This window comes from Alternaria ventricosa (genome assembly GCF_023758065.1).
Source record: "Alternaria ventricosa strain BMP 2768 chromosome Unknown scaffold_21, whole genome shotgun sequence".
NCBI lineage: Eukaryota > Fungi > Ascomycota > Dothideomycetes > Pleosporales > Pleosporaceae > Alternaria > Alternaria ventricosa.
Genome location: NW_026055701.1, coordinates 57,191 through 70,430, shown reverse-complemented (window position 1 = coordinate 70,430; position 13,240 = coordinate 57,191). Strand labels below are relative to the sequence as shown.

The 13,240-nt window shown below is 51.9% G+C and overlaps 3 protein-coding genes across 3 annotated transcripts; 1 reads left to right on the top strand and 2 right to left on the bottom strand.

Moving 5' to 3' along the window:
• Positions 1-1,651: 1,651 nt before the first annotated feature.
• Positions 1,652-4,732, bottom strand: J4E93_009330 (uncharacterized protein; the record flags this gene model as incomplete). The annotated part of the gene is made up of 2 exons (XM_049347223.1): positions 1,652-4,416; positions 4,468-4,732. The coding sequence occupies 2 exons, from the start codon at positions 4,730-4,732 to the stop codon at positions 1,652-1,654; spliced, it is 3,030 nt and encodes a 1,009-aa protein (XP_049195491.1).
• Positions 4,733-5,792: 1,060 nt separating this feature from the next.
• J4E93_009329 (uncharacterized protein) lies at positions 5,793-7,616 on the bottom strand (the record flags this gene model as incomplete). The annotated part of the gene is made up of 5 exons (XM_049347222.1): positions 5,793-6,373; positions 6,426-6,738; positions 6,786-7,034; positions 7,082-7,342; positions 7,398-7,616. 5 exons carry the CDS (start codon positions 7,614-7,616, stop codon positions 5,793-5,795), a joined length of 1,623 nt encoding a protein of 540 aa, XP_049195490.1.
• A 3,210-nt stretch (positions 7,617-10,826) lies between these two features.
• On the top strand, positions 10,827-12,344 carry J4E93_009328 (uncharacterized protein; the record flags this gene model as incomplete). Its single annotated transcript, XM_049347221.1, has 1 exon — positions 10,827-12,344. The coding sequence occupies one exon, from the start codon at positions 10,827-10,829 to the stop codon at positions 12,342-12,344; it is 1,518 nt and encodes a 505-aa protein (XP_049195489.1).
• Between the last annotated feature and the right edge of the window lie 896 nt (positions 12,345-13,240).

The following is a 13,240-nucleotide window of genomic DNA, read 5'->3' as shown; positions in this document are numbered from 1 at the left end:
GGCTTCAACTGGGCCTGGGTTGATACATGCTGCATTGACAAGAGAAGCAGTGCCGAGCTGTCAGAGGCGATCAATTCGATGTACAAGTGGTATTGGAATGCCGCGATTTGCTACGCGTACATCTCGGATTGTTCGATAGGCGATGACAAGTTCATTTCATCGCGATGGTTCAAAAGAGGATGGACATTGCAAGAGCTTCTTGCACCAGATGTGATCGAATTTTTCGACTCAGACTGGCGCTTCATGGGCACAAAATCATGTCTTTTGGACGAAATCCATGCAGCAACAAAGATCGAGAAGCAATATCTGCTTGAAAGAAACGCGATTGATAATGCTACTGTCGCGGCAAAGTTTAGCTGGGCCTCTGATAGGAAAACAACGCGTGAGGAAGACATGGCATATTGTTTGCTGGGTCTTGTTCGGGTCAATATGCCTATGTTGTATGGGGAAGGTTCAGGCGCCTTCTACCGACTGCAGCTTGAGATTATCAAACAAACAAACGAGCACACGATATTCGCTTGGGACTCCAAAGAAGACGGATGGCACCATACAAGCATGTTCGCAACATCACCTGTACAGTTTGTAAGCGGTGCCGGCCTGCGGACTACTCTTCCACGAGTGCAGGGAAAGCTTGGAACTCACCAGATCACAAACCATGGGCTCAGCATCACTCTCCCCTGCATACCAGTTGATCACAATCGAGTCATAGCAGTCTTGAACTGCTTAGAGTCGACTGGAAATCATGTCGGAGTCTGGCTGGAGTGCACAGGTTCTGGCGTCTACCGAAGACCTCCACTTCCCCGAACAGTAGTGACAGTAGAAGACATACAATAAGCTACAACAGAGAGTATGCATATAGAGCAGTTCGACCGCGGTCGTAAACGAGAAGCCTATTATGAGTGTTCTATGGGATTTGATGACCCCTTAGGAGAAGTTTCAGTCTGGGGACTTGCAAGGGGAACCCGTTTAGCTGTTCTGACACATTACCATTACGATGGACCAGATATCAAAAGCTTCATTATCCGGGAAAACGAGTTTGCGTGCCTGGCCATTCAGTTCATGGCTTTGAAGTTGGAAGCGTGGACTCGCCTTTTCCTTTTCGTGGGTCTGCACGGAGGTCGACCCTGGATTATCCATATGTCTGGTCTCGAACTACCCTGGCCTGAGGAGATTGCTACAGAAGTCGAAAAGACACGCAAACTATTTGAGTCTCAAACAAATGACCAGCCCGCCCCACTGCAACACTGGCACTACATGGACAACCTTATAATTCAGACCAGAACAGGCGGCGTACTATACGTGTTAGCAAGGAAGAATTGCACGAAAGAAGGTCTCCAATGGCGGTTGAAAGTAACGGTCAATTCTCGTCCGGACAAACGGAGCAACCGAACGGCGACGTGAACCCTGTAGAAGTTCATAGTAACAAACGCGAAGTTAATCAAAAACTGGTTGCCGCTGAACAAATTTACGTAAAACATGGTACAAGCCTATACAAGAACTTGACCGCATATCTAGTGAGTCCGGATTTCCGCCCTTTACGATCGAAACTTCGGTTCGTCGATGATAGCAATGGGAGTAGCTGACATGAGCTACAGAGTTTCAAGGATTTTTCCAACATTTTCATGAAACCTAACATAGCTATAAGATGCGCTTAAGCATAAGCCAGCCTCTCCTCCGTCCACCCCGGCCTCAAGTACTCAGAGTCAAAGTTCGAGCTCCAGCTACTCTCGATAGCATATTCCTGCACAAGCTGCACATCAACCTGCGCGCCCTCCTCTGACTGCGCCCACACACTCAAACCCATCACATTGTCGCCGGAGTAGTTAAGAATACCCGGTGGAACAGGGAACTTGATCTCGTTACCCACGTACGGGTTGAAGCGGGCGTATTGGTAACCATTGACAAAGAGCTGCGCACGAATAGTCTTCGAGCTCACGGCGTTGAGGACGAAAGCGAAAGAAGCATCGACTTCAGCAGGTACGTCAAGAGGGATGGTTGTGCGGTAGAACTTGATGTCTGCACCTTCGAAGCCAGTGGATGGTGAGCCAGATACCCATTCAGAGTCGTCGAAGCCGGGGAGATGCCATCCGAGACGCTCGGCTGTGAGGCCACCTTCAGCGAGGGGTCCGCGTACAGGGTCGAGGAGCGCATCTTCGCCACCGGCTTCACCGGCGATCTTCCAGGATGTAAACTCTGCGCCTTCGAGAGTGGCACGGAGGATACCGCGGGGGTCGGTAGCACCACCGCGCAGATCGTGGCCGGTGTTGTCCTGTGCGACGAGCAAGACGTTCGTGCTGTTCTCGTGCAGAGTGGCATTGGCGAAAGACAATGTCATGTTGCCAACGCCTAGGGTAGTGTTGCCCAACCATGATCCAACCAGCTCACCATTCAGCCATGCGCTCCAGCCAAATGCAAGACCACCCTGAACGGAAAGCTGCACACCTGTAGCTGCGCCGTCAAAGTAGCCACGGAAGAGATGGAAGCTGTTGTGGAAACCGTACTCGTCAACGTAGAGAACAGGCAGGGTGTCGGGCTTGGTAGGGTTGGGGGTGGTGGTGTGGTCAGCGACAACCCACGCAGCACCACTGTCATCATACTCTGGCATCTTCTCTGGGAGTCCCTCATTCATCTTCCAGTTGTCTAAGGAAGGAAGGTTGATGGTGCCATTGAACGCAGCAACGTGTGCCTTCAAGCTACCGTACGATGTACGTGAGGTGGCTAGCTCCTTCCCGTTCCAAGAGAGTGTCTTCGCACTGCCAGTGGCAAATACTTCGATGTCAGTGCTGTTCATGATGTCACCCTTGAGAGCGAGACAACCAACGTCTAGAGCTACACTACGGACGAGGTATGGACCCTGGACCAGCACGGATTGGTCGACCGGCGCGAAGGGATCCTTCGAGAGATTAGGTGCCCAGAAGAGGTATGCAGTGGGCTTGTCAGCGACAACAACCTTTACACCGTTGTCGAACTGATACACATTCATGCCGGAAACCATCTGAATATTGGCCGTAAGACCGTGAGCTTCGGCATGGAAAGTCGCGTTCGAGCTGGTTCCGCTGCTGACTAAAGAGCCCTTCGTAGCACCCTTAACGTGGAACTCGACAGACTCTCCGACACCAGTCGACAGTACCACAACTGGCTTGTGGTCGACCATTGCGTACGTGAGAACCTCAGCAGTAGAGTAGGTGAGGGTGTTGTTGCCCATGGCGAAGTCGGTGACAAGAATCTTGGACTGATGACCATCGAGAACAATGGAGCCGGAATGCTGAGGAATAGTCAAATTTCCGACGGAAGTGCTGACATGGAGCTTGAACGACTCCTTGGTGGCAGACGAAGACGTGGAGTGAATCGTAACGTAGAAGGCAGCGTTGGTAAGGGGGTTGCGGAGCTCGCTAGCCTCAACCGCCGGGTTTGTGGAGTATGAGCTTGAGTTGCCGAGACGGCTGGTGACGGTAAGATCATCAGCAACGCGAGTGAACATGGCCAGGTTCTTCGTCTCGTAAAACTTAGCGCCGATCTCACGGTTCTCGCTGATGGGGCTGCTGTAGTCGTAGGATGTAGCGGTGACTGGAGCAGCCAAAGCACCCCAGTTGGTTCCTCCGAACATCATGTACAGCGACACGGCTGTCACGCGCTGTGAGATAAGATTGCGGTAGAACAAGTTGGCGAAGTCGGCTCCGATGTCAGCAGGGCAACCTCCTTCGGGTCCACCCCATGGGTTGTAGGAGCCACCCTGGAACTCGGGGAAAAAGCTTGGCTGGGTAGGGGATACCTCCACGAAATGGTCGTAGTAGTCGATGACCTGGTAGGCTACGTACTCTCCGTTGGTACCAGTGCACTCGTCCAGGTTGCATGACCAGCAAGATGGGTAGCTGTCCAACCCAGCGACATCAACATTACCGACAGCACCAGGCGCATAGTCTTTACTCCAGCTCTTGGTGTTCATGTTCGGGTCGTTGTGGATGAGAGGGACATCAATGCCATTGGCTCGTGCAGAGTCTTCTAGTGCTTGCATGTATCTCCCGGCAGCATCGTTGGGGATCTTCTCATCACGGTCGTTCCATTGCTCGCCGTACTCATTTTCGATCTGGTAGACCAGCGCGTTGCCACCCTTGGTCACGAGATGCTTGGAGGTGAGTTCGGAGAACTTGGCGAAGTAGGGGTCCAGAGCCTGGAGATATCTTGGATCGTCGTCTCTTAGCTTGCCGTAGGCTCCTGTCGTGAGCCACAGTGGGAAGCCTCCGGCGTTGGCTTCAGCGTTGACATATGGACCTGGCCTCGTAATAACATACAAGCCAACACGTTCCGCGATCTCAAAGAGCTTCGTGAAGTCATGAGCGCCGCTCTCGAAGTCCAACGTCTGGTTGTTAGCACTGTGGTAAGCCCAGTTGCCGTAGAATGCGAAAGCCGTGAATCCTGTTCGTCGTCAGCACGGGCTCATAGTACGTGGCGAGTTGATGAATTTACCCGCCGCCTTAATCTTCTCCAATAGATCTTCCCAGACCTCGTAGACTGGAATGCGCCAGTAGTGGATCTCTCCACTAAACACGAATAGACGCTTTCCATTGACCTTGAAGGAGTAATGATCCCATTGTACCACGTCGTTCAGACCATTGTCGTGTAGTGGCCATGCACTGGGTGTGTTGTTTTGAGCATTGACACCAGATCCATTTGGCAGAGTTGCCAACGAAGATAGAGCCGAGAGCCACGATAGCCCTACGAGAGTCTTCATGATGAATGCAGAATGAAGATGTCGAGGCCAATGAGCGCTGTCGCCGTTGTATCGGACATGCTGAGGGTATAAGAGCACTACGCAGGTACCAAGCCCCAGTCTACCCCGAATTGCGTACAAGACACTAATGCCGCGCTATGATGGAATGCATTGTGGATTGCGGGGATGTCAAGGTCGTCTCAATGGTGGAATTGAGATGCCCATGCTCGGACGCTGGGCTAGGGTGCGCCGAGGCCCGGGTAAACGTTGTCGACTTCACATCGGCGGCGGGCGCATTGCGCAGATAGGTTAGCATCACGGACATCTTGCATTGTTTCCGCTCGGTCAAGGTGTTGAACAGGAAACCGGGAGAGAAAAGGAAGTTTTGCGTGATCATGACCTGGATTGAAGAACTTGGGAACGGCGGTTGATCCCAAACAAGTTCGTTCAATTCTCATTCCCGGCATGGACCGGTCGACACCGCGTCTTCGGGCTCAGCGACGATGCATCAATCAGAGGCGTCTATTGATGAGAAGTTGAACATCAGATACCCAAGCTTTTGTTGTGAGATGGTATGTACATGCTGATGAAGAGGAACCCGTGGGTGGCGGCGTCAGGAAGCTCGGGGTAATGCAGCCGAGCTGTTTCTATTCGCGTCTACTTTGCGCGAAACGTTTGATGGTATGTAAAAAAAATCGAATTTTGAGTATGCAGCGCCACAACAGCAATCAGTAAACATAGGATAAACGTGTGTCCAAAATGAACATCGGATGTGATTAGAAGATGCCGTCGCGTTGCCTCAGGAGTAGCTTCCCTACACTAGTGCAAGCACTGACCCTTAACGCGCTAGCTGGAAAAACGCGTCTACGCATCTGTGCTCACCCTTCCACCCCGACACGATCTTCTCCACAATACCGGATAGTACACAACCACCTCATACAAATCAAAACTGAACAGGCCTGGAACCAACATTAGACTAACGATGAGCAAATATGGAGGCGTAGCGTCATTGTAGGCTCTAGGGTGTTCGATTTTTCCCTTGAATGGGGTGCAACCCAAAAACATGTCGTACTCTGATGATCTACTCGTTGTCCCTGACGTCGATGACGGTGGACTTGAACTTGCGCGCGGAGATCTTCCGGTTGAACAGAATGTCAAGCTCACGGTATGAGCGGCCCTTGAGCTCAGGGAGGCCGAAGTATGCGCTGATGAAGCAGACGCAAGCTGTACCGCCCCACACGTATCCACACTTTCCAGCCATGTTCCAGCCCGTGGGATTGAGCATCTGCGAGGCTAGGTAGATCATGGGAATCTCGGCGACGTAGTATGCGGCTCGGCCAACACCAGTGCTTAGCGCGCGGAGACGGACGGATGATGTTTCGGCGATGATGGAGTATGAGATCGGACCCATGGCTCCTGCGAAGACGAACGAGATGACGATTCCCAAACAAGCTTGGGCGTAGTTGGTCGCGCTGCTCTGAGGGATGGAAGCGCAGATTCCAAGGACGAAGAGGAGGCAGATATTGATGGCAGTGCCCCCGAGGTAGATTGTACGGCGACCAAAGAAGTTGCTTAGGGGCCACGCGCAGATGTTGGCTACCAGCTGAAGGCACGAGTTGATCAAGTTCAGCTTGAAAGAGAAGTCAGAGGACATTCCAGCCTCTGCGAATAGTCAGCGTTGCATCTCTAAGAGCTGTGGCGATTCTTGACTTACGCTCGAAGAAGAATGTTGCTTGATTGGCAATTAGGTTGCCAGCGAAGTTCTGAGATGCGTAGATCAAGCAGGTTATGAGTGTTCGGCGGAGGTCGACTCCTTTAACGAGATCAAGGAGAGAAGGCTCGCCGCCCTTGTGAGCTTCGATCTGCACTGTGCGCTCCATCATGGTAAGCGTGTCTTCGGCAGCCGCCTGGGTTCCGTTTCTACGACCAAGGCGCTTGATGGACTTCAGCGCCTGTTCCTTGCGCCCTCTGCGAACTAGCCACCATGGCGACTCAGGTGCGAAGAAGATGAGAACCATAAGAGGGGTCTAGGGATGTCAGCTATCGTGAGGAAACGGACGAAGAAGGCACTTACAGGAAACACCCACTGTAGGGCCAGAGGACCTCTCCACGCCCACTCGTCGTTTCGTTTGTTGTAGCTGTAAGTCGCAGCAGCGACAATGATGCTTCCGATAGACCACGACATCTGAAGAGTAGCCGTACAGGCACCACGAAGAACCAGAGGAACGACCTCACTGGCGTACGCCGGCGAGTTGGCGATGAACATGCCCCACGGGATACCTTCGAAAGCTTGCCCAATGACGAGAACCGCGAGCGAATCTGCCTAAGTGTTGTTAGTCCACGCATCCGGATCAGGGATGGAATACTTACGAAGAAAGAGATGAAGATGGTCGCATTCATCAACATGAGTGCCAGTAAAGTAGTCCAGCGGTAACCAAGACGGTTGGTGATTGGGCCAGCGAGAAAGACTCCGATGAAGGCACCGCATTGGCCGGCTTGGAAGAGTGAACTCTGCCATTTGGTGGGAATGGTCTTGCCGACTTCGCCGGTGACTTGCACGCCATACCGTTCTTTAAATGCGGCAAGAGCAACAAAGTTGCCGTTCAAGAACATGTCGAAAGACTCCATGACCTGTTGGGTGTCAGCGACATGTTCTTGAATATGCTAGCAGGGGTCAAAGACTTACGATAGTAAAGCAGAAGATGAAAGCCCAAAAGCAAGCCATGGGGTGGTCCCTCATGGCCTCCCACATTCCCATATCATGTTCGCGGCTTTCAGCTACCTGAGCATCTGTCATGAGCTCCTTGTCCTCAAAGATCTCGGCCTGACGACTGAGGCTCTTCTCCAGGACTCCATCGTCGACCGCAGGGGTACCATCTCGCTTGGGTTCGGCAAAGCCCGCCATTTTGAGTTAGCGTGTGAGCTGATTGGACGCCACGAAGAGCGAAGAGCGAATAAGCAAAAGCCGATGCCAAAAGCCAAGCAGACATGGTAAGCTTGGAGAGCTTATATACTCTGTGCACTCTAGATTCGACCTCGGCGTGGGTACACTCTGCTATCATCAACCCACTTGAGCCCACGGGGCCCCGCGACAAGCTTTCAAGGGTACTTGTCATGTTGATGGGTCTTGATTGGCGGGTCTCTGGGGTAGGACGAAGCCGGGGTCCGAGCAGAGCCGCGCAGCATTCTCTAGCCTGAAACGTCATGATATGGAGACCTGCTATTGATGCGAAATTCGAAAGCTAGGAAACAGCTGTAGCCTGTTTAGGCGATCTTGCCGTACAACAGTGGATAGAAGAGTTGCGCGATGCAAGTTTTGCGGAAGTACTCCCTGAAGCACATTAGTGAGGCTGGAAAGTGGAATGACAACGTCGGTAGACCTCGTGTACGCGATGCACCTGAAGCGAATGGGAATGATGCGGAAGTATGAAGGAGTGCTATCTCCAATCTCACTTGGTAATGATGATCATCGAGACATACCCGAAGGAGGGTAGCAAGCCCGCTACCGACTACGATCGTTGTTCATGATGGCTATGCCTTCAGTTGCGCGAGCTTTGAGCTCAAGGTCCCACCCCCATGGAGAATTTCTGGGGACTACCAAGTTCTTAGCATGGTATCGCCTGTAGATCCATAGACCAAGTTCTCGGTTGACCTGAGATTGCCTGTCTGCACAGCAACCGTGCAATCGACTCGTACGAGCGGCCAATGTCGGAGACTACGGCCGGTCATGGGCAAGCGTCGGTGGATCCATGAGCACTATGAATCCTCAGTGGCATGAACCCCAATACACTCAGTCTGTGGAGCAAGTATCACTTGCAGGCAGTACCTGTTGGAGAAGACAAGAGATTCATCAACCGCGAAGAGAGCCACGGACGCTGACGGGATACAACTTGCAAAAAAGCAACAGCCATTACATTGATCCGACGACGAATGCTCAATCTTCTGCCCAGGCTCCTGTCTAGGTCTGTGGTTTCTGTTAGTAACGCATAGCAATTAAAGCTACGGCAGTTCGCGAAATAAGCCTACGCTGCACCTTCTAGAAGCCAGGTGGCAGGCATCAGCGCCCAGCACGTATACCGCTTTCAGGAAGCGGGCCGCATACCAGTGTTGACATTTGCACGTGAGAATGAAACACCTAAGTATTGTCTTGTCCTAGTCATGACTGTCGCCCGTTCAAGCAGTGAAGGCGAGTTGTTCGCAAGCCTGTACTCAGCTGCATGACTGAGAGCCATGACGTCGCTGAGTCTGGTACGTCTCCCAAACCTGAACGGGTGAGTTCAACATCGGTCCAAAGTGTCTTGCAAAATACCGCCTGAGCGTTCGTAGACCCCGCGAGGTCTTCACTCCCGGTTCGCAGGGCTGTCTGTGAGCAAATTCTATAGATAGGTTGAGTCATGCCGTACCACATTGAAAGCTGTTGGGACAAAGCTCCAAGACAGTGACTTTTCAGTCTGTAGCCGTCTAAGCGTAGCATCCTTCGATGCAGAAGTCCGTCGTGTTACCTTGTTCCAGGAAAGACTGAACATCCTGCAGCCCACATGAACATGTGAAGATGCAGAATATGCGACGCAACGTGAACGTAGACTCCATGGTATTCTTTTTCTTGCTTGGATGGGATGATGTGAAACATATGTTTTCAGAGATATAGTTCAACCAGGGTAATGATTTGAAGACTAACTGATTTGCGATGATGGACCTGCCGAACATCCGGGTCTGCATGTACTGGACTATTCGTGCATTGGATCCAACCCATCAACATATCAGTATGTATAACACACTTACTTTTAGCCGGGTACAATCCCGCAGATGCGAGCTTCCTCTCTTACAAGGCTGTTTCCTGAACGAGAAGGCGCTCTGACAATACGCAGGCAGCAGCGGGAAGCTCAAATCGCGGCATAACGATAACGGGAATTCATTTAACGATCCTGGAGAAGATCAACGGCACGTGTATGGATGAGACACATCGTATTCATGTAATGGCCCAAAGGCTTTCGCGCACGGTATTGGCAGGCGTCCTGAGCCGACGAGGCAGTGGCAAGCCAGGCGACATGGCGCAGAAACGCCACGGCGGCACGGCTCAGGGCTGACAAACATGGGAAAGCGAGGACCTTGGTATTACTGCAGCAAGGCCATACAGTCAAGCGTACATATAGCGGGCTGAATTGAAAGCATGTGGGTGGCATGATAATGGCGGGGGAGATGCACGCGAACTGACTGCCGAAGCCAGCTCTTCTTAGCGTGCCAGTAGCGCCGCATCGGACCGCCTCGTGCTCGCCTCGCCTCCATCTTTATCGCGTCCATCTTCTCTTTCGTGCAACACCAAGAACGCCCTAGCTACAACGGGGCCACGTTGACAGGCTGTCAAAGCAAGTATTCTATCTTTTCGGAACCATACGCGCCTGCAGCTGTACAGCCTAGTGGTGTCTCTACCCACGACCCCACCTGGAGGAAAACAGCGTCCATACCTTCCATCTGCATTTCGCGATTGGGTGGACGGAAACAAGAACGACGTCCCCGGCCTCACGTTTGTTCCTGAGGCCCTTCTGCTGTTTCGGCGAGTATACTTCCGCCGTCATGAAGCAAACAGCCCAAGACAACGCCACCAGGCTGCAAAGTTCCAGCCCGATACGTCACAGTTTGCTCGCTCTCCAACCATATACCTAATGGTCTTGTCGCTGCGGCTATAGTGCTCTCGCTATCGGTGCCTATTTTGGAGATGTCGAACGCCTTTGTGCAGCTCGCTTGTGGCGGTAAACAGTAGAAGTCGAGCTGTCGTTTCCAGCGTTCCAACCTTGGTGGCAACGATAGACATCGCATCGTATGATTGGACGCTTTCGCTTGGAAGCAGGGATTCATTCCATGGTACGTTTGATACATGTACGGGAGAGCGGAGAATCGCTACCGTGGGGAGGGTCGACCATGGCCCTATGCATTACGTCTTCTTCCGTAAGATGCGGCTTCTTACTGCGACCTCGGCTTGACCAGGAAAAAATTCGCATTTTCCCAACCAGTTATTCCAGACATCCCGGCATTCAGCAAGCAAAAGTCCAAATTCTTCTTACAAAGAAGCGTCAATCTTTACAGGAAGCAACTCTCGCGAACCCTGAACCTTGCGATGATGAAAGTCGACACCAAGGAGCAGACTCCAGGCAAACCTGCTCGCACCGTCTATCCATGGATCAACACTGACAATGTCACTGGGGTCGTGAGAAAGAGTTTCGACTACGTCTATGGCAAACTCAAGTTCTTGAACGGCCGGGTGGACGACATCGAAACGCAGATCACGCATCTCAAACAGCTTGTCGAAGACGTTAAGGTAAAGTCCGAAGCGGATAACCAAGGACTGCAAACCGATATCGATGCTCAGAAGGTGCAGAATCAGCAGCTGCGAAACGAACTGGATGCTAAGAAGGATCGAAACCAGCGACTAGAGACCACGATCCAGGCTGCGCAACAGTCAATCACCCAGGTTGGTCAACAGTTGCGAAACGAACTGAATGCTGAGAAGGATCGAAACCAGCGACTAGAGACCACAATCCAGGCTTCGCAACAGTCAATCACCCAGGTTGGTCAACAGTTGAATGATCTCTCCAACCAGCTTGGTGCCCACAAGACTATCACTACCTCAAAGTTCAAAAGGACAGATCGACTCGTGTTAGAGTCCACGCAGAAGATCAAATCGCTGGAACAGTCTGGCAATACCTACAGTCAGGACATTCTCGAGCTTAGAGAGGACCTAGAAAACCGCTTCAAGACAGCATTGATTCATACCCAAGAATCCTTGCATCGCCACGAAACCGCCTTGATCAAAGGTCTGAAACTCCTCAGAGTCGAGACGGCGGAAAAGCTCGCTACTGCAACAATTCACCTCTCCACCGCTGTTGATACCGTGCAAGCACAATCCCGCGAGCACACGGAAACGATCGAAAAGACCGCCCTAGTTCTGGACTGCAACTCCCAGCGTATCGAAGAGCTCGGAAATGCGATGGAAAAGCCACAGTTTCTGGAAGGCCTGAACCACCGCATCGAAGGGCTTGAGACTGCTGTAGAATCACATGATGCGGCACTGCAAGCTTCCCAGGCTATGGTCACCAGACTCGACTCTCTAAATGTCCGCCTGGGTGTTTCGGAAGTTGCTCTCGGCTCTATTCGAACATCGAGTTTGACGCCTTCGACTACCACAACAGCTACTTCCGCTCTCGACAACCTTCGGAATAAAGTTGATACAGTCAATCTGCAACTGAAGAACGAACTGGCCTCATTCGGAAAATGCAAAGACCGACTTGTCGCATTGGAAAAGCACCGCGATACAGCTGTATCTCTCAAACTTAACAACAGGGTCTGCGAATTGGAAGAGAACTACAACAAGATGCGCGATGTCCATACAAACATTACCACCAATTGTGTTACCCACGAGCAATTTGCTGTTGTTAGGAATCATCTCGCGGCTTCCCTCGAGACGACTATTCAAAACCACCGGGACGAGGTGAACCATAATGTTGGGGTACTGAACGAGCGATGGGGTGGGCACTTACAAAACATAGAGACCTCTCTCAAAAAGGTTGTTAAGGACAACGTATTCCCCGTAAGCACCTACGTTGTCATCTCCATGATGTCTGCTTTTAAATCGTAAACTAATGAATTGGACTAGCACCTACTTCAAGACTCAGAGAGCGCACAGCCTCCCCGAGTACCGGCACCACAGTCACCGTATCCATCACCACCCGCGACGAATCTGACACATCCCAGACCGACTCATGATACCCGGCCACCGAATACACCACCCACTCCGGTAGCGTTCCAACAGGCCATGCACATGCAGCACGCTCTGCTACTTGCAAAAGACGCTGTGTCTGAAGGTAGGCAAGGAACCCAGCCAGTCGCCGATACTGTTGACCTCACCGGACCTGGGCAACCCACGTTCTTTCGACAAGTGCCCGAGAAGCGACAACGGATTGATCGACCGGCGCAACAGCAGGGTCAGTATTCTACGCAGCAGCAATGGCAGCAACAAGTGCAACAACAGGCTCAGCAACAAGCGCAGCAACAGGCCCAGCAACAAGTACAGCGACCAGCACAACAACGGCATCTGAACCAACATCTAAATCAACATGCCCCCTCAGTTGCCGTGGACGACATGCAGCGAAGGCCAGAACCCGGAATGCAGATGGAATGGTCAACCTAGGGTCATCACGATGTGCGATTGTCCATGGGACGGCAGTTGCAATAGGCAGGGGGTGATGCCACGGATATAGATGCACAAATTGAATTGGCATCCTAGAATCTGAGTGAAAGGAATCCATGAAACCCTAGGGGGAATGGGTGATGTGTTGGGCACTGTAGAAGGTGCTTAGCTGATATGTCATGGTATGCTTATAACCGATTCAAACCTCGATGCGTATGAGAGTGACATGACCAAGCTCATCAGCGTCTCAAAGTGATGTCCCATCATGAAGCTAGAGTTTTTCACCACACTGGCATTACGATGACGATATCAGTGTCATAAGGACGATGGTGACGTGATAGTAT